The sequence below is a fragment of the Vulpes vulpes genome, chromosome 12 (genome assembly GCF_048418805.1).
Source record: "Vulpes vulpes isolate BD-2025 chromosome 12, VulVul3, whole genome shotgun sequence".
NCBI lineage: Eukaryota > Metazoa > Chordata > Mammalia > Carnivora > Canidae > Vulpes > Vulpes vulpes.
Window position 1 is genome coordinate 178,961,879 of NC_132791.1, and position 26,846 is coordinate 178,988,724.

The 26,846-nt window shown below is 36.7% G+C and overlaps 1 protein-coding gene across 3 annotated transcripts in view; it reads right to left on the minus strand.

Annotated features, from left to right (window-relative positions):
* The window catches only part of AP1G1 (adaptor related protein complex 1 subunit gamma 1), a 76,870-nt gene that overhangs the window by 29,144 nt on the left and 20,880 nt on the right, over positions 1-26,846 (minus strand). For 2 of the 3 annotated variants that reach the window (XM_026011631.2, XM_072731580.1), the window contains exons 2-6: positions 24,820-25,023; positions 12,247-12,371; positions 4,773-4,914; positions 2,892-2,988; positions 1,454-1,530 (exon numbers count right to left, since the gene is read on the minus strand). In XM_026011631.2, the coding sequence (XP_025867416.1) occupies positions 1,454-1,530; positions 2,892-2,988; positions 4,773-4,914; positions 12,247-12,371; positions 24,820-25,020 (642 nt within the window). In that variant the 5' untranslated portion in view covers positions 25,021-25,023. Of the gene's footprint in view, positions 1-1,453; positions 1,531-2,891; positions 2,989-4,772; positions 4,915-12,246; positions 12,372-24,819; positions 25,024-25,488; positions 25,522-26,846 lie in introns of those variants that run through there. The other variant, XM_072731581.1, reaches the window with a different exon arrangement.

Consider the following 26,846-nt stretch of genomic DNA (forward strand, 5'->3'; position numbering starts at 1 on the left):
GGCTGCAACTGAAATCCAAGGCTGACTTTGGAGTGAGAAGTGACAAGACAAACTGGACTAGGGAGTTAGCCAAAAATGCTTGAACAAATAACTCATAGTATTAAGCACAGCTTCAGCATTAGTATATTTTTAAAAGCCACATTTGTGGATGGATGCACAAAAGCTACTAAGGACCTAATGCCAGCATGCACCATCTAGAAGAGGGTTAATTCTTACCTTTTCATTCTAACATACAGCAGGATTCCAAACAGACAACAGGAACAAAACATACAAAGCAAGCATTAGGGACAGATACAGGCCTCATACTATTTTACAATAATTTAATAAAGACATGAACATCTAAGGGGGGGAAAAAAAGCCAAAAAAGAACTGCTTTCAGAATCTCATTAGATCTCAAATACAAAGTAATCCCCATTGACTGAGTGATCAGCACCTTATAAAAGGAATTAAATGCATGTCACTACCCAAAGAACAGTCTTTCCCAGGCCTCCTTACTACTGTCTTCAAAAGCCAGTGAAAAAAACAAAAATTTCCATTTTATAATGCTGTAAAAAAAGGGAAGAGGAAACTTGGAAGAGCCAGACTTCCATCACTAGTCAACAGCCTAAAATGAACAGAGAGTGACCCTGTGTTACATAAAAGTAATGTCAAATTTCACTTTGCACGGGAAGCCTGGGTGGCTCAGCGGTTTAGCGCCGCCTTCAGCCCAGGGCGTGATCCTTGAGACCTGGGATCAAGTCCCACATTGGGCTCCCTGCATGGAGCCTGCTTCTCCCTCTGCCTGTGTCTCTGCCTATCTCTCCCTGTGTCTCTCATGAATAAATAAATAAAATCTTTTTTAAAAAATGTTTAAAAAAAGGGATCCCTGGGTGGCGCAGCGGTTTGGCGCCTGCCTTTGGCCCAGGGCGCGATCCTGGAGACCCGGGATCGAGTCCCACGTCGGGCTCCCGGTGCATGGAGCCTGCTTCTGCCTGTGTCTCTGCGCCCCCCCCCCCCCCTCTCTGTGACTATCATTAATAAATAAATTAAAAAAAAAAATGTTTTTAAAAAAAAAAACAAAAAACAAATTTCACTTTGCAGTTTTCACCTTTAAAAAAAAAAAAAACCTGCCTTTAAACACACACACACCCACACACACAATTCCTGCTTGTAATTTGACCTCAGGTTACATTTCCTGACTTCAGCGTAAAAACAGCAGATAAAGGACATGAGAGCTTGGTAGGTCTGCCAACACTGAGAGAAGACTTCTATTATGAAAGGGAAAACAACTGTATTACTGCCAGTTCTTATATGCCTAAACCTGGCTTCCAGCCCTACCACACAGCAGGGCTGGTCAAGTCCTTTATTCAGCTCTGTAACTTCCTTTCAAAAGAAAATTCATAAGTGAGGAAAATCATATACTTTTCAGAAAAATCATTTTTCAATCAAGAAAGGCATAGAGAATGATACCTACCTTTCTGAAATGTGCAAGCATGTCTGGGCTTCGTTCACACATTTCTGTGAGGAGGACTACAGATGTGTGAAGGACACCTGAAATAAAAGAGCAAACAAAAACTAAAAATGAGGCTATATATTATTCAACTTCATAGAACAAGGCTTTGAGTTCTGAAGGTCAATTCCAAAAGGGTAATTGCTACTTTTATTAATTCCCAAAGAAGCTAAGCATTGAGGCGAATACAAAGGAAGTATTTAATAGATGCCTGATTTAATACTGGTCAAGTCAATCAAATCAGAATATTTTTAACAATTACGTGAGCATAACTGCTAAAAAATGAAAACCAACACAAGTGTCTCTCCATCAGAGAATATCCATAAAGACATGCTCACAGTCCCTATAAGCTAGGTATCATCTGGCCCATATTTAATAAGCTATTAGCTGAGATCTGATCACTTAAAAAGCAAAAATCTTAATAAGATTTTAAATTTCCAGATAAAATCAATCAAAACTCCAAGGTAATTATGGATTACAAAGTGAATATGCTTGTTCCAGGGTGAGTAAAAAGGATCTCACAATAGTCTCCACTAATAATAAGTACCCTAACCATTTATTTGTTCAACAAGTTTATTCTGAGCCTTCTAGGCACAGGACTGAATTAATCAAATTATATATACCTTACCATTTTTTTCTCTTAGCATTTAGTAGGACACACGCATTTTCTTTTCACTAACTTGTTTCACTAACTTCAAAACAAGAATAAAATGTTTGAGGGGTGTCGGGTGGCTCAGTCAGTGAAATATCTACCTTTGGCTCAGGACAGGATCTCAGGGTCCTGGGATAGAGCCCCTGTCAGACTCCCTGCTCAGCAAGGAGTATGCTTTTCCCTCTCACTCTGCCCCTCCCCCTGACTCATACTGCCTCTCCTGCTCTCTAATAAATAAAGAAAATCTTTAAAAAATAATAATAATAAAATGTTTGGGAAAGGACATCCATGTTCCATTTAATTTCTCTCATTTTATATAAATATCTGAGTGCCCATTATCAATTCCTATTACAAGTAACACAAAGGATTTTCATCAATCTTATACTCCTACAATGCAATTAAAAAATAACGTTTTCTTCTATTATAAAACAGCCAGGAAATCAAAGTGTTTTACATATGGAAATCAAGGCTAGGATCACTTATTAGTTACACTGAGGATTAGCAACTTAACACAGTATTTTTAATATAGTAAAAGAGGACCGAAAATGAAAACTGAGTTTACTATGAAGGAATCAATCTCTAATTATAAAAATAGGATATGAGAAAACAAAGATTTGACCCATCAGCCCTTCCTGGAAAAGCCTAAGCACAGTAAAAAGGCAAGTCCACTGCACTGAAATAGAAGGCCAACACTGCCTGAGCCTTTCTCTTTTCCCTTAATACTTCACAAGTGCATCCAAATCACATTACCATGGTTCTTTTCATTCAATAAATTTTTTGTTGCTGGTAAAAACATCTCCATAAGTTCAGGAACCTTCCTGATGACATGAACAGCACATAGTGCTGCCTATAAAAAAAATAAAAAGGACAAAAGATTTATTTCAATTAAGTCAGGGCAACTAATCTTACAAAAAAACACCAACAAAAAACCTTATCATCTAGTTCACCTACTAAAAAGAATAAAGAAGAATGAAGTTAGACATCAGATTTATTATATATTAACTGGTTAGGGCTTTCCAATTTATACTATTTCATGAATGAGAACTTTTAGCTCACCTGTCCCTTTGCTCATAAATCCACTAAATAAGTGGACAAAAAGTTCCTAGACTATGGTTAATATGAATTTATCTAACAAATTAAATATAACTTATGTGGAGTTTCGCACAGTAAAAAATAGACTTAATCTGTGATACTCATTCTTCTAAGATGACCAAAAGGTTTCATAAAAACACCATGCAATTGAATGACATATTACTGCTGTTACTTTTAATAATATCTATATCTACCCCAATTCATTCTTTGCTGCTATCAAGAAAATCATTTGATAATTAGATAGTCTCTACTAAAGAAAAGGATGGTTTTGGTTTGTTCACTGGAAAGAAAGGTACAAAGACTGATTTTGATTATGCCGGCCAAAAATTAGTTTAGTTACTATTTGCTGGAGTTATATACCACAAAACTTTAGATATAGTAACAAGAAAGTATTTCAGCTAATTCTCCCCTAGTTATATTTGTGGGAAAAATTTTTTTTCCAATCCACAAAAATGTTTTATTTAATGAAATAATGTACTTTCTGAACAAGAGCAGCCCACTGATTCTTTAAGAGAAAGCACTAGGGATCCCTGGGTGGTGCAGCGGTTTAGCGCCTGTCTTTGGCCCAGGGCGTGATCCTGGAGACCCGGGATCGAATCCCACATTGGGCTCCCGGTGCATGGAGCCTGCTTCTCCCTCTGCCTGTGTCTCTGCCTCTCTCTCTCTCTGTGATGACTATCATAAATAAAAAAATAAAAAATAATTAAAAAAAAAATTAAGAGAAAGCACTAGCGGTGGTTTACAATCATCATTAACAGTCCATGATCCTGGAAAACAGCATGGCCCTTGCAACATCTCATCAAACACCATTAATGTGGAGGCACAGTGAGTATCAGCCAGGCAATAGTAAGTGTTCACTTCTTCAGAGTTCTATATTTTACACCTCTTGTTTACGGAGATTACAGGGTTCAAGAACAACTTTCAAAAACAAAAAATGTTTCTATCGACATATAAAAGCATAAGAGTAAGATCATTGTATTCCATTACTATTCCATTTAAATACATCAATTTAGAAAGTGTATTCTAGATCATTCTCTAATAATTATCTAGGTCCCAATGGAACTGCACTTCCAGAGATTCAAAGGCACTAATACAAAGACATAGGCACTAATTAGAAAAAAAGTAAATTCTTAAAATTCTGTTATCACTTTGTTTAATACTGTTTAGAATCTAATAAATTAGGAAATAATCAGGTATCTAGGAAATTCAGTAACATTTGCTTGTTTATAAATCATTTCCTCGAAAAAAAAAAAAAGAGGAATGAAGAGAAGAATTAAAGTGTTCACAATTATCAACTGAAGTTAAACACCAATTAAAAAAACCCACCTCCAAAATTAGTATAAAAATAGATTTGTAAACACTTGATTCATATATAATTATTTAGAATATATTTACTGCAGAGAAAGATAGGTTATATCATCAGACCTCTCAAAAATAATTTTGCCTCAAAAAACAAAAACCAAAAAACAAAGAAAATTTGCCTCATCTCCATAATATTCCCTAATCCAAATGCAGACATTTGTTTTCATTAAAAGTTACCTTTTTTCTTAAGTAAGAATTGGAGGTTTTCAGGAGTTTCTCTACCTCTCCTGCAAGATCTCTGCACATCTCTGAAGAGCCCATGCAGCCGAGGGTACAAAGTGCTAACCCCTGTACATATTGCGTGCTATGATTAAGATCACTGCAAAAGAAAGGAAAAAGGTAGAAATGAATATGCTTTGCCTGGTGCTCAGCATAAAGAAGCTTCACAATCTAATGAGGTAGCTCTGAGTGATTCACAATTTTTCCAGTAAAGAAAATAATGAATACGATTATTTTGCAAAAACATGTTTAACTTAATTACAAATCACCAATACAGTGAACTGACTGACAGTGCCTCCTACAGGCTTACAACTCCACGTTTCCAAATACCAAAGATAAATTAAACAGCATGTTATCTGTTGAAAACTAGCTAAAGAAAAGAAAAGAAAAGAAAAGAAAAGAAAAGAAAAGAAAAGAAAAGAAAAGAAAAGAAAGAGAAAGAAAGAAAGAAAGAAAGAAAGAAAGAAAGAAAGAAAGAAAGAAAGAAACTAGCTACCTTCAGAATATTCCGCAAACCACTGAAAGTGAAAATCAACAAAGACAGAAATGCGAAACACAACTGTGTATTGTTTGTTTAAAAGATCCGTGGGGCGTCGGGCTCCCGGTGCATGGAGCCTGCTTCTCCCTCTGCCTGTGTCTCTGCCTCTCTCTCTCTCTCTCTCTCTGTGACTATCATAAATAAATAAAAATTAAAAAAAAAAAAAGTACATGGTACATTAAAAAAAAAAAAAAAAGATCCGTGGGGGTGCCTGGGTGGCTCAGTAAGTTAAGCACCTGACTCTTGATTTCATTTCATGTCATGATCTCAGGGTTGTAATATCAAACCCTGCATCAGACTTCACACTGAGTGAGGAGGCTACTTAAGATATTCATTCTCTCTCTCTCTCTCCCTCTCCCTCTCTCTCTCTCTCTCTCTCTTCCCTCCCCTCTCCCCCAACACCCCCTCACTCCCCAACCCCCACGTGTGAGTGTGAACATTATCTCTCTATTAAAAAAAAATTAATATGCTCTACCACTTGGACACCTGGGTGGCTCAGCAGTTGAGCATCTGCCTTCGGCTCAGGGTGTGATCCCAGGGTCCTGGGATCGAGTCCTGCATTGGGATCCCTGCATGGAGCCTGCTTCTCCCTCTGCCTATGTCTCTGCCTCACTGTGCCTCTCACAGAAAAAATAAATAAAATCTTAAAAAAAAAAAGCTCCACTACTAACTACCAAAAAATACGACAATATATATACATGAACCAAATCTTAAAAAAAAAAAAAAATTCAGAAAACACGGTCCCTACTACTAGAGAAAGCATACTTAAATATCCTAACAGAAATACTCTGAAACCTCTAACCTTATGGTATAGTATTAACCTTGATGTCTTAATTTTTACACTTTTATTTTTTGTAATCAAGAGGAAAATATTATTAACTAGAAAAAAATTGGCTGGGCAGCCCAGGTGGCTCAGCGGTTTAGTGCAGTCTTCAGCCCGGGGTGTGATCCTGGGGACCTGGGATCGAGTCCCGCGTCAGGCTCCTTGCATGGAGTCTGCTTCTCCCTCTGTCTGTGTCTCTGCCTCTCTCTCTCTCTCTCTCTCTGTGTCTCTCATGAATAAATAAATAAAATCTTAAAAAAAACTGGCTAATTAAATCATCTTTAACAAACCACGCTAGATATTTAGTGAGGCCCTGTATCTGGTAATACAGATATACAAGGTTCTATTTCTAACAGACATTGATTACTGTATAAAATTATTTAACAAATCAGCCAGGAAGTATACCTTAAGAAAAGCTGAAATATTAAAAGCTTGAACTAGTAAATTCATTACATATTATAATCAACTTTTACTATTCAGAAGGTAAATTATTGTATGAGTTATGCTACTTCTATCAGCTTTAAGAGCATTTTAGTATCCTTTAGTTAATGGTCCTTAAGGATTTCAGTGGCTAAGGATCTCTGGAAGCCCTAAGACAGTTTCATGGGGTCCAGGAGAGCCAAACCATTTTCATAATACTAACTCCAATACATTTGCCAAATGTATTGACAATTGAACTAATGATGCAAAAGCAGTGGTGGGGAAATTACAAAAAATTACATTACAAACCAGAATAATGGCACTAAACTATACTAGTAGTCATTGTATTCACTACCACACAAGCACAGAGGATGGAAGGAAGAGAAGAAAGGAAAGAAGGAAGGGAAGGAGAGAGAGAAAAGAGGAAAGGAATGTGTCTATTTGTTTCACTTAAGACTGTCTGTGACAAAGCAGCAAAAAAGATTATTTTATTAAATCCTGACTCAAATGCATACTGTTTAATATTATGTGACCAAATAGGAAGCATGCATAAAGAACTTCTGCATCCTCAAGTGATGATCTGAGAGAAAAGTACTTGTGCACTTGCAAACTAAACTATGAACTTTTCAAATGTGTATGCTTTTTAAATGAAAAGTAACTGACAGACAACTATAATTATTAAGATTTGGGTATCTGATAGACATCTTCTGGAAAAAGAGTCAAGTTTAGCCTTCACTTCAAGAGCAAAAACCAACAATATTTGTTGCCAATGATAAAATCCAAGCTTTGAAGTAAGAGAATTTTGGAAAATTTGTATTGCCATAATGAAATTCACAGTCTATCAGTACTTTAATTCATGAGCCAATTTTTTCCAAATGACTTAGCCATGGTGTTACAAACCCATACATGAGTAAAAGATCCATTCAAAGTGTGAGACAGAACAATGGGTTTTAATATAACAAAGTACCAAACTTCACTGATACAGTTTGAAATTCTACATTGTAACTAATCCTTAAGGAACTACCACTTATGGAGTTTTGGTATAGTATCAAAGAAGAATATCCAGTTATTTGAAAGGCTATTAAAGTCCACAAGATATTGAAAGCAGAGGCAGGGCAGCCCCGGTGGCTCAGCAGTTTAGCGCCGCCTTTGGCCCAGGGCGTGATCCTAGAGACCCAGGATCGAGTCCCACGTTGGGCTCCCTGCATGGAGCCTGCTTCTCCCCCTGCCTGTGTCTCTGCCTCTCTCTTTCTCTGTCTCTCTGTCATGAATAAATAAATAAAATCTTTTAAAAAAAAAATTAACAGTGACCTTGACTTAAAAAAAAATAAAAAGAAAGCAGAGGCAAATATGATATCTAGCTATCTTCCACTAGGCCAGATGTATAAAAGACTTACAAAAATGTGAGATAATACTATTTTTCTCATTTGAATAGTTTTTGTTTTGGACATTTTTTTTTTTTTTAAGATTTTATTTATTGGGATCCCTGGGTGGCGCAGCGGTTTGGCGCCTGCCTTTGGCCCAGGGCGCGATCCTGGAGACCCGGGATCGAGTCCCACGTCGGGCTCCCGGTGCATGGAGCCTGCTTGTGTCTCTGCCTCTCTCTCTCTCTCTCTCTCTCTCTCTGTGACTATCATAAATAAATTTTAAAAAAAATAAAAGTTAAAAAAAAAAAGATTTTATTTATTCATGGGAGACACAGAGAGAAAGGCAGAGACATAGGCAGAGGGAGAAGCAGGCTCCCCAAAGGGAACTCAATGCAGGACTAATCCCAGAACTCCGGGAACACAACATGAGCCAAAGGCAGATGCCACTCAGGCATCCCTGGAAAATATTTTTTCATTAAAAAGCATTACTGATGTTACCATGTAAGGTGTTTGTTACTGATCATTTTATTTTTTTTTTTATTTTTATTTACTTATGATAGTCACACAGAGAGAGAGAGAGAGGCAGAGACACAGGCAGAGGGAGAAGCAAGCTCCATGCACCGGGAGCCTGACGTGGGATTCGATCCCGGGTCTCCAGGATCGCGCCCTGGGCAAAGGCAGGCGCCAAACCGCTGCACCACCCAGGGATCCCCTGTTACTGATCATTTTAAATGAAATAATAAACAGTTTTAATCTTCCCTGAACAAAGAAAGGAAAATAAAGAAAAGCATAAATTAGCCAGGTTTGCTACTTTGTAAGAATTTGAATTTTGAAGACAAAAATTACTGGTCAGGGGTCCCTGGGTGAGTCAGTCAGTTAAGTGTCCAACTCTTAATTTTGACTCAGGTCATGAATCTCAGGCTCATGAGATCAAGCTCCAAGTCAGTTTCAAGCCTGGCATGGAGCCTGCTTAAGATTCTTACTCCCTCTCCCTCTACCCTTCTGCACCCTATCCCCACCCCTACTTGCTCTCTCTTTCTCTCAAAAAAAAAAAAAAAAAAAAGTTTTCTTCTGGTAAAAATGTTTAAGTCTTAACTATGATTTTATCATTTTAGGCTCCCAGTTACCAAGATATTTAGCTGACTTTTTTTTTTTAAGATTTTATTTGTTTATTCATGACAGACACAGAGAGAGGCAGAGACATAGACAGAGGAAGAGGCAGGCTCCTTGCAGAGAGCCCAATGTGGGACTCGATCCCGGGACTGGGACCACACCCTGAGCCAAAGGCAGATGCTCAACCTCTGAGCCACCACATGTGCCTTAGAGCTGACTTTTCATTCATTTTTTTCAATGATTATGAATGTTTGGGCAGCCCGGGTGGCTCAGCGGTTTGGCACCGCCTTCAGCCCAGGGCATGGTCCTAGAGACCCAGGATCGAGTCCCACGTCGGGCTCCCTGCATGGAGCCTGCTTCTCCCTCTGCCTGTGTCTCTGCCTCTCTCTCTCTCTCTCTCTCTTAAAAAAAAAAAAAAAGAAAAGAAAAAGTTTGCATTAATACGGGTTCTTAAAATATCATATCCAATTTTTAAAGATTCCAAGATCTTTAATCACTTGGAGCTTTTCTAGGCCAATGAACAATGAGGGAAACGTTCATTAACATAAAAACTGCTGGTACACTATGATGCCCTATAATACAAACAAAAAGCAAACACACACACACACAAACAAAAACAAAAACCACTGAACAAAAAAACTCTTACAAAACAAAGAAACCCATTTGTTAACAAATATTTTTTAAGGGACACCTGGGAGGCTCAGCAGTTAAATGTCTGCCTTCAGCTCAGGCATGATCCTGGAGTCCCGGGATCGAGTCCCATATTAGGCTCCCTGCATGGAGCCTGCTTCTCTCTCTGCCTGTGTCTCTGCCTCTCTGTGTGTCCCTCATGAATAAATAAATAAAATCTTTAAAAATACATAATTTTTAAAAAACAAAACTAAAAAACAAAAACAAAAACAAAACTAAATGATCCAAAGTCAATTAACTGGAGCTTGGACTAAAGTGCAGATCATTTCCCAACTATTAGTTCTCTCTCAAAAAGTTCATTTGGGGTCTGGCTAGGTCTCATTAAAATTCAAAACAAAGGGGTGCCTGGGTGGCTCAGTCAGTTAGGTGTCTTCCCTTGGATCATGTCATGATACCAACTGGGATCAAACCTTGAGTCGGGCTCCCTGCTCAGCCAGTAGTCTGCTTGTCCCTTTCCTTCCCTCTGCCCTGCTCGTGCTAATAAATAAAATCTTTTTTAAAATTCAAAACAAAGATTTCTTCTTTGCCTGTGTATCTCATTCTTCAATTTTTATCAAGCTACAAACCTATACTTGAGTTTGGTATTAACTCTTTAATATGAACCTGCTGTAAGGCAGAACTGCCAAATCATCAGCATGTGATTGAAGGCTGAAGTAATGAGGGCAACAGAGCATGCAAGAAAAAAATTAAAATAACTCTCAAAGGCCTAGCCAGAGTAAATGTATAAAAGAGTCATGCTGAACATGTAAAATGTAACCTCTACGATACCAAGGATCTCTGCCCATTTTTTTTCATTCTCCCTCCCTAGAGCTTCTAATAGCTCCTGGCTGTTAGAAGGAATACAATAATAATAGGTATACAATAATACTTGTTGAATAAGCCAATCAACTTAGTATTTTCATTAGTATTTATCTCAAAGCCATAAAATAAAATTTTCCCAAAATTAAGTTTATAGACTCAATGTATTTACATGACACACACTACATTTACAACTAAATCATAATTCTCATTTTGGAATTTTCCATTATCCATTGGAAAATTTTTAAAGTAGAATGTTATTGACCACAGAAAAGAAAAGTGTAACAGTTCAATAACTACAAATGTGATCACCTATATTCCCTGCTTCTACTTTGTCAAACAAATAGTGCAAACAAAAAAGAAATCTACAAAGGAGAGGAAATCAACAGACACACCAAAATCATAAAACAAACCATAAAGTACTTTTAACCAGTAAGGCCATCAGAACTTCCATAACTTTCTAATAGACATTTGCTGGAAGAAGGATGCTAGAACTAATTCCCTGCTTGGCCACTCCTCCATACAGCAAGCATTTCTCAATTTGTAAGTTCAACAAACATGACTGGACTAGTAAAGTACCCATGAGAGGAAAAAAGACACAAAAATTCACAGGGCTAGGTATAATTTCGTGCAACTGAAATCTTGAATTGGACCACTGACAGGCAAGACCTCTCCTTCTACCTTTCAATGGTATTTTTTTTTTTTAATATTTTATTCATCCATTCATGAAACACAGAGAGAGAGAGAGAGACACAGGCAACGGGAGAAGCAGGCTCCATTCCATGCAGGGAGCCCGACGTGGGACTTGATCCTAGGTCTCCAGAATCATGCTCCGGGCCGAAGGCAGGTGCTAAACTGCTGAGCCACCCAGGCTGCCCCCTTTCAATGGTATTTACTCAGAACATACACTGGTGATTCTTTAATAAATGTAACATTTTAATAAAATGGTATTCAAGGACCTTATAGTATTCAAGGTCCTGGAAATGTAAGAAAGCTCTGATATACCAATGCTTTTTCTATTATTCTATGTTAGCCCAAATTCTTGTTTCATTACTAAACTATGTTCCTATGATTGAAGATGTATAGCAATGCCTTCATTTAATTAAATTATTCCCTACAGGTGCACCTGGGTGGCTCAGTCAGCTAAGCATCCAACTCTTGATTTTGGCTTTGGTTATGATCTCCAGGTGGTAGGATGGAGCCCTGTATCAGGATCTGCACTCAGCACATGAAGTCTGCTTGAGATATTATCTCCCTGCCCCCAGCCACCCTGTGCTTGCTCTCTAATAAATAAAATTTTAAAAAATAATAATAAGGGCAGCCCGGGTGACTCAGCAGTTTAGCGCCGCCTTCAGCACAGGGTGTGATCCTGGAGACCCAGGATCAAGTCCCACGTCAGGCTCCCTGCACGGAGTCTGCTTCTGCCTGTGTCTGTGCCTCTGTGTGTGTGTGTGTGTGTGTGTGTGTCTCTCTCATGAATAAATAAATAAAATCTTAAAAATAATAATAATAAATATTCCCCTACAGAAATTTTAATCCTTTGCTTATCCTCTTTACATATAAATAAGAGCAATTCAAATATATTCTAGATAGTAAATAAAAACAATAAATAGAAGCCTTGATGTCATTAGAAAACTTTAAAAGCACAAAGCAGTCATTAAAAGAAGGAAAGGTAAGACTTACTTCTTGATACAGTTGGTCATAAGAAGATGGACATCTTGTCTTTCATCTAACAGCAGCATTGCCCCTAAATAACCAATGCGTTTGTCTGTGAATTTTTGAGAGGCGATAAGCTTGAGGCACTCCAACTGCAAATTAAAAAAAAAAAAAGAAAGAAAGAAATTGCTACCACAATCCGGAAAACAGTGTTTTTAACCCAGAGTCAGTGGATGGCTAAAATAAGTAGTTACCAAATTGCCTAAATAAAAGGCAAATAACTAAAATCTTTAGATACCTTAATAATAGATAACCAAGTTCCAGAATTACCATCTCATTAAGGTCCTGTGATATATGCTATCCAAAATAATCTGTGAAATTTACCTTACTTCCACAGATTGAAATAAATATTAACTAGTAAAGTATTATAATCAAATATAACTCAATTCTTAATTTAATCCTCAGGCTGTACTAAATTAACACCTAACTTATGTGTATATTTAAGGTCTGTTTCCTATTTTGAATTAAAAAAACCCATAACTGGAAATCCTTCAAACTGCCAAACACTATCTTAGACGTCAGGAATATACAACTGAAAAGCAGAGACAGACAACAACTAACTTTAATGTGGAAAGTGTTACATTTAGGGCTTGCATCAAATAGTAGGGAAAGTAAGACTTTAGGATATGAGGAATAAAAATACAGAGAAAAAAGCCAAAGGAAATTTCAGGAGTGGAATTAACCTAAAATGTTTTATATGATTTTTTTCTTTACATAATTGATAAAAATCCTCAGACCTCAAGACTCTTTGTAGTTAAACAGTCTCTCTACTTAGCCTTTCTTGATCACAATCATTTTGATATACTTTATCATTCCATCTTGACTAACATGGAAAAGGCCAAATGTTCCCTCAATAGCAATTGTTTTCAAAGGGTGTACATAAGTTAGACTCTCTAAGAGGAGTTTTGCAAACTATGCTCCCATTTAGAACCACCCCATCCCAAGGAAAGGAGCTCAAATGCAGACCCGTGTACAATAGCCTAAAATCACGTGAGACTACTCTCCATCTGAATTTGCCTTAAGTTCATAAATGAAATTGAGGAAAGTAAAAGAATTTACAAATAAAACTTTTCAAGCTATTTAAAAATTGCTCTCTCGATGTATCTCCATTAAAAACACCTAAAGTTAGCAGAATGACTATACTATCATGAAATCAAAGAAGCCTCCAAGAATAACCATATCCAAAAGGGAAACTGAAATGCCTTCTAAAACTGACAGAGATTATATAACAAGCCTTCCCTTCCTTCTATGCATTCAATTTAAATTTTAAAGAACAATTTCTGAAATAGAAGATGAAGAAAGTCATTTTTACAATGTCAGCAGAAAAATCACTGCTGAGGTGAATGAGAAAATCAGGAACTAAAATACCATCAGAAAATCTTACTTTTTTCAACAAAAGGGTTTTTAATCTTCCTATTTAATAATCCTATAAGTGAGAATTTTAGCAGTGAAAAAAAAGTTCTAAGAATCAGTTATTACTGAAATTTTTATCATCCTTAGAATCATGCTTTCAAAAAGTAGGCATTACACAAAAAGAGTAACCAAAAATTTGTTATTAAGATACACTAATAAGAAGACAGGCTTTACTCTTAGGCATTAATATTACTTTGTGTTTTTTAGAGCCAAGTTTTAAGATAGTCACACTAAAAGTCATTAGTGACTAGTGAGTACAATTTGTTGCTTTTTGTGGTACTTGCTTAAAACTTGCCCAAAAGTAAAACAGAAAAAGAAAAACCACAATTTAAAAGGACAAACACTAAATTAATTCTTTTTAATATTCCCCATTGGTACAGTGACTTTGCTTCAAGAATAAACATTTGCTTTATAAAGGTGGCAAATCTGAGAGGAAATACAAGACTAAAGACTGGAAATACCATTTGAAAACCACCCTCCACTGAAGGATTAACTCTCATCATACTCTACAGGTAGGTGTCGGTAACCAGCAATAGGCTAAGAAAGGACCATGTTTCATCTTTAAGAATATTATCAAAGGGGCAGCCCAGGTGGCTCAGCAGTTTAGCGCCGCCGAAGATCCTGGAGACCCAGGATCAAGTCCCACATCGGGTTCCCTGCATGGAACCTGCTTCTCCCTTTGCCTGTGTCTGTGCCTCTCTGTCTCTGTCATGAATAAATAAAATCTTACATTAAAAAAAAGATTATTATCAAAGTTTTCAGATGTTAAAAAGGATGAAGGGGTGTTCAATGGGGTTATGAGTAAATACGAGGGGAGGGCATCTATTTTTGAGCATCAATCATTAAAAATACAACTCTGGTGTGAGTTACAGAAGAAAAACAGTACAACTTCAAATCAGTACTATTTCCTTCTCACTTAAAGCTACTTGAAAATCCCACTTGAAACATTGCTAACCCACAAATCTAGCATATGCTTTAAGACCACGGTAAACAGTCTAGCTTTTATATTCACACAACCACAGAGACAAAAAATAACGTTTGCTTTTACTCCAAATTCCGTGAACAAAGTCAAAAATGACAAACTTGGAAAAAATATTTGCAACTCATTTCACAGATATAACAGGATTCTACAAATTGATTTTCTTTTTTTTTTAATTTATTTATGATAGTCACAGAGAGAGAGAGAGAGAGAGAGAGAGAGAGAGAGAGGCAGAGACATAGGCGGAGGGAGAAGCAGGCTCCATGCACCGGGAGCCTGACGTGGGATTCAATCCCGGGTCTCCAGGATCGCGCCCTGGGCCAAAGGCAGGCGCTAAACTGCTGCGCCACCCAGGGATCCCTACAAATTGATTTTCAAAGACCAACAACTCAATATAAAAATGGATAAAAAACATGGGGAGTTCTAAGAAAACAAAAATAATCCAAACCTATGAAATGGGTTTCAACCTCCTCATAAAACAAATGCAAACCCATCTAGGTAAATTTACTTAAATCACTGAACTGGGGGCACCTGGGTGGCTCAGTGGTTGAGCATCTGCCTTTGGCTCAGGTCATGATCCTGGGATCCCAGGATGGAGTGCCACATCAGGCTCCCCACAGGGAGCCTGCTTCTCCCTCTGCCTGTGTCTCTGCCTCCTTCTCTGTGCGTCTCTCATGAATAAATAAATAAAATCTTTTAAAAAATTAAGTAATACAGTTGAATAATAACCATTATTTTGCACATTAATACAAAGGTAGTGTAAGTTCCTAAAAGTGGAATTTCTGAGTCAAAGGGTACGTGTATTTATAATTAAGATAGTCCAGATCTTTTCTCACTACAGCTTTTGTCAGTTTACATCCAATCACTAACGTCCTCGCACTGTTATGACTAACTTTGCTAATATAATAGGTTAAAAAGTAGTATCTCAATATGGTTTCCACGTGCATTTCTTTTTTTTTTAAACTTTATTTTTTTAATTTTTTTTTAATTTTTATTTATTTATGATAGTCACAAAGAGAGAGAGAGAGGCAGAGACACAGGCAGAGGGAGAAGCAGGCTCCATGCACCGGGAGCCCGACGTGGGATTCGATCCCAGGTCTCCAGGATCGCGCCCCGGGCCAAAGGTAGGCGCCAAACCGCTGCGCCACCCAGGGATCCCTCCATGTGCATTTCTTATGGATCCTGGGATCATGCCCTGAGCTGAAGGCAGATGATAGAGTCGATTAGTCAATAGAGCATGTGACTCTTGATCTCAGGGTTCTGAGTTCGAGCCTCACAACAGGTATGGAACCTGCTTAAAACTTTAAAAAATAAAATAAAAAATAGATACATAGTAAGATTGGAGAGAAATGTCCATTAACAAGGCATCAGTTTAATAAATTATGATTCATAACATCATGATTCATAAACATCAAGGAATACTATACATTACCATGAGTATGTCAAAAAGCTGGAAAAAGAATGAGGGCATGGGCTAATCTTCAAGACAGATTATTAAGTAGACAATGTACACAGTGTGATACAGTATGTATTTTACAGTGGAGGGGCATTTCCATTGCCTAGAAATGTATAAAATATCTCCGGAAGGATGGACATGGACAAAAAGCAGAGTTTTAATCATACATTCTTTTGTACCTTTCAAATTTTAAATGAGTGAACTGTCATTATCTATTTCCAAGATAAATAATATTGAGCTAGCAGGAAAAAGTTTGAAACTTCAGGATAAAGGGAAGTTACATTTAACTTGTAGTTAGAAAAGTTAATATAATAATATTATCATTTAAAAGGGGGTATGGGGATCCCTGGGTGGCTCAGTGGTTTAGCGCGTGCCTTTGGCCCAGGGCGCAATCCTGGAGTCCCGGGATCGGGTCCCGTGTCAGGCTCCTGGCATGGAGCCTGATTCTCCCTCCTCCTGTGTCTCTGCCTCTCTCTCTATCATAAATAATAAATAAATAAATATTTTTAAAAAATAAAAAAATAAAAGGCGGGCAATTATTCCCTTCTCAAAATTGAGTAGTATGTAATTTCAAAAATTAACAAAAATGCATGTAAGTCTTAGGATTGTTTAGGAAAAGATTAAAGACCAAAATCTTATGAAAATACAACTCAGTAAATGAAAACAATCAGTCCTTTTTAAATAACTTAAATTCATAATGAGTGATTATTGTGCTATTCTATTATACCTCTAATGCTATATGAGCTTAAAAAGTATGTCCATTCTTTTTTTTTTTTTTTTTAAGATTTTATTTATTCATTCATGATAGACACAGAGAGAGAAAGAAGCAGAGACACAGGCAGAGGGAGAAGCAGGCTCCATGCAGGGAGCCTGATGCAGGATTTGATCCTGGGACTCCAGGATCAACGCCCTGGGCCAAAGGCAGGCATTAAACCGCTGGGCCACCCAAGGATCCCCCCAAGTATGTCCATTCTTTACCTCTAATCCCCACAATGGCTATGCTTTCTTCTGTTGGCATTTGTATTTTTCACTATCAGTTTCTTCCTTATCAACAACATTCTTATAATTGGCTTTCTAACAGCAACCTTCTCACTGTCCCTACTATCTTCCATCCCAAAGGTCTGTTTGCAGTAACTCTTAGCTATTCACTGATTTCCTTTGTATTTACTTTCCAATTGTTTTTGAGATGCTGTGGTTTTGCTTTAACTTCATAAACTCCTGCTACGTAAAAACCAATGTGCTAGACATTCTCACTGATACCCAGTTAAAGGGCACACAAAAAGAAACCAACATTTGGATATATATCAGAAGTATGATACATATATATACATCATATATCACATATATATATACACACACATATTGTAACAACTATGCACAAGCTACTGTGAAAACAAGTCAGGAAGGGCACTCATTCAGGTGAGAAACAGAAAAAAAATCAGAGAAAGATTCCTATCTCTTTACATAACACATAGTGGAATAGAAACGATTTGATTTAGGAGCCCTAATCCCGGTTCTAGCTTAAGAGACCTAAGCAAGGGGCACCGGGGTGGCTCAGTGGTTGAGCATCTGCCTTCGGATCAGGGCGTGATCCTGGGGTCCTGGGATTGAGTCCCACATCGGGCGCCTGCATGGAGCCTGCTTCTTCCACTGCCTGTGTCTCTGCCTCTCTGTCTCTCATGAGTAAATAAATAAAATCTTTAAAGAAAATTTTTTAAAAAGAGACCTAAGCAAGTTACTTCACCAACCTGGGCCTCATTTTCCTCTTCACTGAGATAACTGGGCCACATCATGAAAGACAACCCTAAAGCGGCCCTCCATTCTCTGCTTTCAAGGCAGAGACAGTAGTCACTAATTCTCTACAGCTGACTCTTGAAGTGACCTAACAATTTTTCTCAGCAGAAACATTCAGGCAGCCATTAGCAACAAGCCTAAGAGAGTGAAACTATGGGGTCCCTTTGGAATAAATATAATGTCTTAAGGAAGTGGCTTCCAAACCTGACTGATCAAAATCACCTGGGAGAGTTTTGAAGTATGTAGGTCACCCCCAAAATATCCTGATGGAGTAGGTTTCAGGTAAAGCCTGACAATTTGATTTCTATAAACATTTTCTAAATGACTCAATATTCAAATTTTCTCCAAGTTTCAAAGCAATTTTTTTTAAAAAAGGATTTTTTGGCCTTGTTACATTTTTCTAACGGAGTAAAATATTGCTCTTTATCAACATTTAATCTGGTTGCCCTTGAAAAAAGCCGCACCTATTTTGTTAGCTTTTAGAACAATTTCCCACAAGGTCAAATGCATATATACATTTGCTTTTATACTGAACATTCTGCTTTATGATGTGATCAATTGTCTTGATGAAAAGATACAATTAAACATTAATGCATCTACAAGTGATTGGTTAGGTCTTTTAAAAAGTTACCTTTACTTCAATTTAATATTCAGAAATAACTTTCTAGTCTACACACACACACACACACACACACACACACACACACACTTGAAGAATAAGCTTGTAACTTGCTTTACACACTATGTAGTATGGCAACATAAAAATCCATATGAGACCAGTCTGTTTTTTCATTCTTCTGGCAGAGGGGACAAAAAATAAAACACTAAACATTGCTATTGCATCCCATTTTTCCTCGAGAAAATTATGAAATATTTCACTCAAAAATACACAAAAATCATGTAACACTCATTGAGCCACCAGTCAGCTTTATCAAATCATTCATTTTGTCCTACTTATTTTTACATTTTTTAATATTACAAATTCAACTGAAGCACTCTGCATACTCTGCCTCAATCCCATTTCCCTTCTCTCCATCCCAGGAATAACCAAAACTCAAAATTGCAGTTTATCATTGCCATATGTCTTTACTACATATGCTGAGGCAATTGTTTTAAGCTTTATATAAGTATCATACCATATGATACTTTTCATTCAACGTCTTTCTGTATTGCTCACATTCAGACAAGAAATTCTAATACAGCTATAGTCACTGCTAATACAGTGACTTTGGTATATACCACAACTTACCTATTCTTTTTGTGGATAAATTATTCCCAAAGTTTTCAGATTAGAAACAATGATGCAATGAACTCTGATAAATGCCCGTTGTTAAATGGACAAGATTGTTGATTAGATTCAGGTTTTTCGGTTTTTATTTTGATTTAGCAAATACACTTCATAGGTGGTAGTATGAACTTTCATCAGGAAGTATATAGTTATTTCTGGTGTTTGTCTCTCTTGTGAATTGATGATGACCATCAAGGATTACAAAATGTATGTAATATTCTAATTCTTTTATTCTTTCTTCATTTATCAGCTGTACTCTAAGGAGCAACTACTCTGTACATACTGTTGGGTTACAAATAGTTCCTTCAGAAGAAACTACTGGTAGGAAAGGGAGGATAAATGTTTCTTTCCTTTTATTTATCAGTTTTCAAAATAAGTCCCTAGGATTCTCCAAAGATGATCAATGGAGTTGTTTGTTTTTTTAAAGATTTTATTTATTTATTCATGAGAGACAGAGAGAGAGGGGCAGAGACACAAGCAGAGGGAGAAGCAGGCTCCATTCAGGAAGCCCGGCGGGGGACTCGATCCGGGGTCTCCAGGATCACACCCTGGGCCAAAGGTGGCGCTAAACTGCTGAGCCACCCGGGCTGCCCTATCAATGGGGTTTTTTAAAGTTTAATACTTATGAACTCACTGGAACGCCTAAGTAGCACAGTTAGTTAAGCATTTTAGATCAGGTCATGATCTCTGGGTTATGAGACGGAGCCCCATGTCAGGCTCCACGCTCAGTGAGGAGTCAGCTTGCAATTATCTCTCCCTCTCTCCTTCTGCCCCTCTCCCTGCTCACTTATGCTCTCTAAAATGAATAAAACCTTTAGATAAAAAAAATTATGAACTCACTGATATAAACTTACTTGGTATTTCAACTACAATTATTCTTATTAATGCGCAAATTTTCTTATTTTGGGGCACAACAAAAAGCCCCTTCTGATGGCTACTAAATCCTTTTAACATGACTTCTGTAGTTTTTCCTCTGTTCTGGAACAGTAAGACAGGCTTATTTTGGGCACAATCTGGCCTTAAGGGTGCTCAAGACAAGGATGCCTATTATCACCATTCAATTACAGGTATGGTGCAGTAAAGAAACAAGAAAAAAAATGATTACAGGGATCCCTGGGTGGCGCAGCGGTTTGGCGCTTGCCTTTGGCCCAGGGCGCGATCCTGGAGACCCAAGATCGAATCCCACGTCGGGCTCCCGGTGCATGGAGCCTGCTTCTCCCTCTGCCTGTGTCTCTGCCTCTCTCTCTCTCTCTCTCTCTCTCCCTGTGTGACTATCATAAATATATTAAAAAAAAAAAAAAGATTACAGATAGAAAGTTAGGGAATTATCACTGCTTACAGACAACAGTACTGACTATATGGAAGAAATGGGTCTATAGGAACTCTTGGAACCAAATCCAATAATGTTGCAAAAATTATTTATTTTCTGTATATAAAACCTAATTATTGAAGTTTTAAGAGTGCTATCTGCAGTAAGTAGAAGAGCTCCACAGAACCTATAAATTTCACCAAAAGTTTTTAAGACCTTATAGAGAACACTGTAAAACTTTAAAGAGCAGGGATCCCTGGGTGGCACAGCGGTTTGGCGCCTGCCTTTGGCCCAGGGCGCGATCCTGGAGACCCGGGATTGAATCCCACGTCAGGCTCCCAGTGCATGAAGCCTGCTTCTCCCTCTGCCTGTGTCTCTGCCTCTCTCTCTCTCTGTGACTATCATAAATAAATAAAAATTTATTTAAAAAAAAAAAACTTTAAAGAACACAAGAAGTGGAGTGCTATCCTGTATTATAATTGGAAGGGAAGCAGGATGCCTGGGTGGCTCAGTGGTTAAGCATTGTGATCCTGGGGTCCCAGGATTGAGTCCCACACTGGGCTCCCTTCATGAAGCTGCTACTCCCTCCGCCTATGTCTCTGCCTCTGTGTCTCTGATGAATGAATAAATAAAATCTTAAAAAAAAAAAATGGAAGGGAAGAGTACTGTGGATGGGTACCTGGGTATAGCAGGCCAGTTTGGAATGGGGAAGAAATAGACAATGCAAGCCCAGCCTAAAGAAGGTCACCAGCCTACCAGTGCCATGGAAAATGTGGATCCAGTGTTGTCAAATCATCTGATTTTCTAAGAGAAACTAGAAATCCAGATTTCCACGAAAAGTTCCTTGATTTTTGTATCAGTAGCAAATTCAAAACAATTGAACATATAGTGCAAAATACATCTGTGGAAGAATCTGGCCCCCAAGCTACCATTTTTTACTTCTGCAATCTACCCACTTCTTTAGATACTCAACTTTACTTCTGGATCATAGTTAAGCTGAACACATGAAAGGTTACAAATTCTACAAGAAATTTATCACGGCTTTTGCTGTAAAAGTGTTGAGGATACAGTCTTTTACATTATTAAGAGACTCCTAGATAAAAGACCCCCATAAGAAAATCTATTTCAGAGGTGCCTGGTTGGTTCTGCCAGAAGAGCATGCAACTCTTGATCTTGGGGTTGTGAGTTGGAGCCCCATGTTGGGTGGGAGATTACACACATACATATGTAAATATATAAATAAATGGAAATCTATATTAGAATTCAATGATTTTTCAAAAAAATATTTTGCTGTCTTTGAGGAACCAGTAAAATCAGTAATATTTGAGATTTTAATGTATAAAACATAAATGTTTAACATTTACTAATCTAATTATTAATGTTCATAACCCTATACAGTGGTATGAAGACTGTCCCTATTTTACAGATGAGGAAACCGAGAAAAGAAAGGTTAAGGATCTTGCTCAAAATCATAGATAGTAAAATAACAAAGCCAGAATTCACATCCAGGAAGTCTGGTTCCTGTAGCTGCACTCTTAAATTCTAGTTTTAACAAGCACATAACTGAATTCTTTTTCTTGCCTTAGCTGCCTCACCAACAGCAAGTACAGTCACTTTGGGTTCTGAATTCTTTCTTTCCCCAACTCTTATTTTCTACTATTATTTTTTTCTTTTTTTTTAAATAGATGTTGGTAATGTATGTCACCTCAAATCCTCTGTACAGCAAGTCAGGGCTAAAGTAATTAAATAGTTAATAAACTTATTTACAGATTTAAACATACCCAAAGAATGAATAAGTTTTAGAGTTACACAAAGTTGAGCTCTAATCCTCGAATATTTGTTAGCTGTGTAAATTTAAACAAGGCCCTTAATCTCTGAATCTCAGTTTCCTCATCTGCACTTTGAGAATATTACCTACTTCATGGGTTTTATCATAAAATTTGAAAGACTTTTCGAAAGTGGCTACTAGAAATTTTTAAATTATACATCTGGCTCATATTTTTATTTCTATTGAACAGCATCATACTAGATACTGCAGTAAAAATTAAAGAAACAGATGAAATTAGTTTTAATAATGTATTTTATTTAACCCAATAGCTCTAAAATATAATTTCAACATATAATCAACACAAAAATTATTTTACATCTTTTTGTACTAAGGCTTCTAAATACAGTATATATTTTACACTTACAGCACATCTCAATTTGTATACTACATAACTGTCTGTATTTAGACTTCATAAAATTTACAATTGATAGATTCACATACCCAAGTTGTCTAAAACATAAGTTTTCCAGTAACTGCATCAAATATCTTCCAAAATTTATTTTCCTTTAATATTCACCTCAGTTGAACTAGCCACATTTCAAGAGACCAGTGGCTACGCAGTTACTGGCTATCATAAACAGCAGCAAAGTCTAACAAATCTAATAAAATGCAATAAACAGTAGCTGTTGTTACACATACTTAAATGAAAATGGCACTGTGAGAGAATGCAGATTGGAATCTTTTTATGGGTACATTATAAAGGAAATTCTGATGGGCAGGGTACCAAATACTGACTGGATAGGACCCTGACTTATTCAAATAGAGGAAACATATTAAGGGACTTTAAAATTATGATTCCTATTCCCACTCAGAAAAATATTTTAAACTGTACAATTTTAACCAAAAAAAAAAATAATAAAATAAACTGTACAATTTTAGTACAGTTTCCTTGAATAGTAACATTTTCCACCTAAGAATTAAATATTTTATCAAATAGTTAAATTCCAGAACACCCAGAAAACACCATCTAGTAAAGCTGGAAAGCCCATTTTATTTAAACATAGTATAGAAAAGACTTTTAGAAATATAGACTGATCTTTCACAAAATAAAATATCCTGTCTTAAATCTATCGTATATTTTAAATTCAACAGTTGGTCTTTTTAGAACTCCTTTAACTCCATGATGTTAAATAGTGGTTATCTCTGAATGTAGGCATTAAGAGTCTCCCCAAACCCTTGACTATCTTTTACAGCCCAATATATCAGATTTCTGTAAATCTAACCTAAATGTATCTACTTAAAATCAACCAACAAAAATATATGAACATCTATTTACTTTATACTATGACACGCAATAAATGTATATCTACCTGAACTGCTTTTTGATGTGGTAAAAGCATATAACGTGTTTATTCAGAGGAAACAGCTGTTGTTTTTGTCTGCCTAGTACCTGGGTCCTCCTTTCCTTTGATATTAACACCTCAATTTTCCTTTGGGAAATTAATGCTCTCCCACTCTCAATCATGTATTTCCAGAGAAAGTGATCTCATTCCCAGCCCCAAAATAAGCATAAAACTAACCCAAGTCAGTCTGATAAGATTCAATCCCATTACTGTTTTAACTCAGAGATGGGGGCATCTTTCACTGGACTTACTAAGCTGAATAAAAGATACACATGGCCATCTTTCCAGGTAAATTAAATATATCAAAACATTAACAATAGTTATCTTTGAATAATGGAAACATGGGTGGTATTTTTCTCCTGCCTAATGTTGCACATTCTTTCAATTTTGCAGTCTTTTCCTTAAAAAGACTCTTTAGCATATAATTCTGAAATTGAGATAAAATTTAATAGCATTAATAAGAATTAAGAACAACCCGCTATACTCTTTCTCTGTAACTCATTCTCCCTTATCATTTATAAACATGGAAAGAAGAAAGCACTTATCACCAAGAGTATTATTCTCAGAGCCTAGACTGGCTATATATAAGAATATGCATTTGTGTGTAGAAAAAAAATCAGGAGGCAGACCTACACAGTGGCTATAACAGTCAAGTAATGAACTAATTATGACAAAACCCATAAACGCCATTATGTGGCAACCACTTAATTTGTTTTACTTAAAAACATGTTCTCAGTATTCCTCCTTATTATCATTGTGCATACAGAATATAATTAAGAAAACATTCAGCAAACATTTCTTAAATATTCATTATCATCCAGCCCCTGTGACAGACCAATCACAATCTACTGGTTAATCTTGATCAATCTCTAAGCAAGCTAGATGCCACCATCAAAACATACTCTAATACACATAATAAGAGATTTCCAATGGAAAGCACAACTGACACCAATATGATGCCTTTCCAGGTCTACAACTTTCTTAATTCTACTCTTGATTCCACAATGATGGGACTATATGGCTATCAAAAGTATCCTATCCTCCTTGACAAGAAAAGATTGACCCTCCCTGAGCTACTGTCATTCAAACAAGAGAGTACCCTTGCTAGATGTAGTCTCAGCCCAGCCTACCTGTCCAAAGTGAGCAGGGTAGCCCAGCATGTGCATATATAGTAATTTTGCCACATTCCGACACCGGTATGTATTGTCTTCTTCTCTAAAAGATGATCGAATTGCAGCACATTCTTTCTGGATCATTTCTCGTTCTTCTGCTTGGGTTCGGGCTGTCCGGATGGTCCGGATCAGCTCCCGCAATCTGATGGGGGCTGGCATCCTCTGGATATGGAAAGACATTAAATAAAAATGTTCATATTTTTTACTACCAAAACTATTCACAGAACTTCTAATTTTTAAGAATTCAAGATTTGCAATGATACAAAACTTCAGCAAAACTATTACATATATAATCTCAACTCAGGAAATTTCTGGAAAGAATACAAACAAAAGTATTAAGTATCAAGTAAAACAAGATAAGACACAGAATATATCAATGTGTAAAATCTATCATTAATATCAAAATATCTTACGAACAAACTCAACCCAAATCTTAGGTAGGTCAATCCTTAAAGTAGTAAGAAAAGGTCTATGCCTAACCTTAGGGAAGACAGGTATTTTCTGCTCAACTGTGAACTCAATATAACTCAACAAATTATCAGATGAATACTGAATATGATCACAATCAAAGTTCAATTCAACAAAATGAGCAATTAGGAGAGAAGACCAATTATCAGACTTAAATACTTTTCCAAGAAACAGTAATCATCTCAGGACTGGGCACTCTGAAAATTGTGATAAGGAAAAAATAATAAACCAATCTTAGAGTATTTTTTAAGTTATAGTCATAGTCTCATGAGTTGTTTTTAAGTTAATAATAATGAACCTATAGAAGCCAAAACAATTAAGGGAAAAAAAAAAGAACAAAGTTAAGAGAAACTGCACTATTTAATTTCAAGAAATACTATAAAGCTACGGTAATCAGGACAATGTGGAATTGAATTTAAGGGTAGACTCAGAGAATGGAGCAAAATTGTTTAGGAATAGACCCACACAAATAAGCTCAAATTATTTTCAACAAAGAGGCCAAGATTAGTCAATAGAACAAAGGATATTCCTTGAACAAATGGTTCTGGCACAACTAAATATCTATGAAGAAGAAATTAACCTTGGACCTTAACCCCATATAATATACAAAAATTAACTCAAAATGAGTCACAGCCCTAAACAATAAAGCCAAAACTAAAAATCTTCCTTTAGAAAACGAAGGAGGAAATCTTTCAGAACTTTTGTTAAGCAGAGATTTCATATATAACAAGCACAAAATATGAAAGAAATAATAAATTTAACTTTACAAAAATTTAAAACTTTTGCTTTTCAAAAGATGAAAATAAAGCAATCCATGGAAAGAGAAAAAAATAAAATTCCTATCTTACAAAGGACACATATTCAGAATATTACAACTCAATAATAAGACAATACTATTTAAAAATGAGTAAAAGATTCGAAGAGACACTTCTCAAAGAAGATGTAAGAATGGCCATAAACACATGAAAACACACTTAACGTCATTAGTAAACAAGAAAATGCAAATTAAAACTATAAGATACCACTTTACACCATTAGGATGGCTAAAACTTTAAATCTAAAGACTGAGGATGCCTGGGTGGCTCTGTGGTTGAGCGTCTGCCTTTGGCTCAGGTGGAGATCCTATAGTCCCCAGGATGGAGCCCGCTCCACAGCCACTCCACAGCCACTCCCCTGCAGGGAGCTAGCCATGGGACTCGATCCCAGGACTCCAGGATCACACCCTGGGCTGAAGGTGGCACTAAACTGCTGAGCCACCCAGGGATCCCCAATAAAATCTTTTAAATAAATTAAATTAACAAAATAAAATGAATAATAATGGTATACCCACATAAATGAATACTTTTGAGAATAGAACCAACACAACAGGGAAGAGTTTCAAAAAAATTACGCTGAGCAAAAGAAGAAGGAACAAAAAAGTCCACACTGTATGATTTCACTTATATGAAACTCCAGGAAAGACAAGGCTAATCTGTAGTCATGCTAAAGAGATCAATGATTGCCTGCAGCTGAGGATG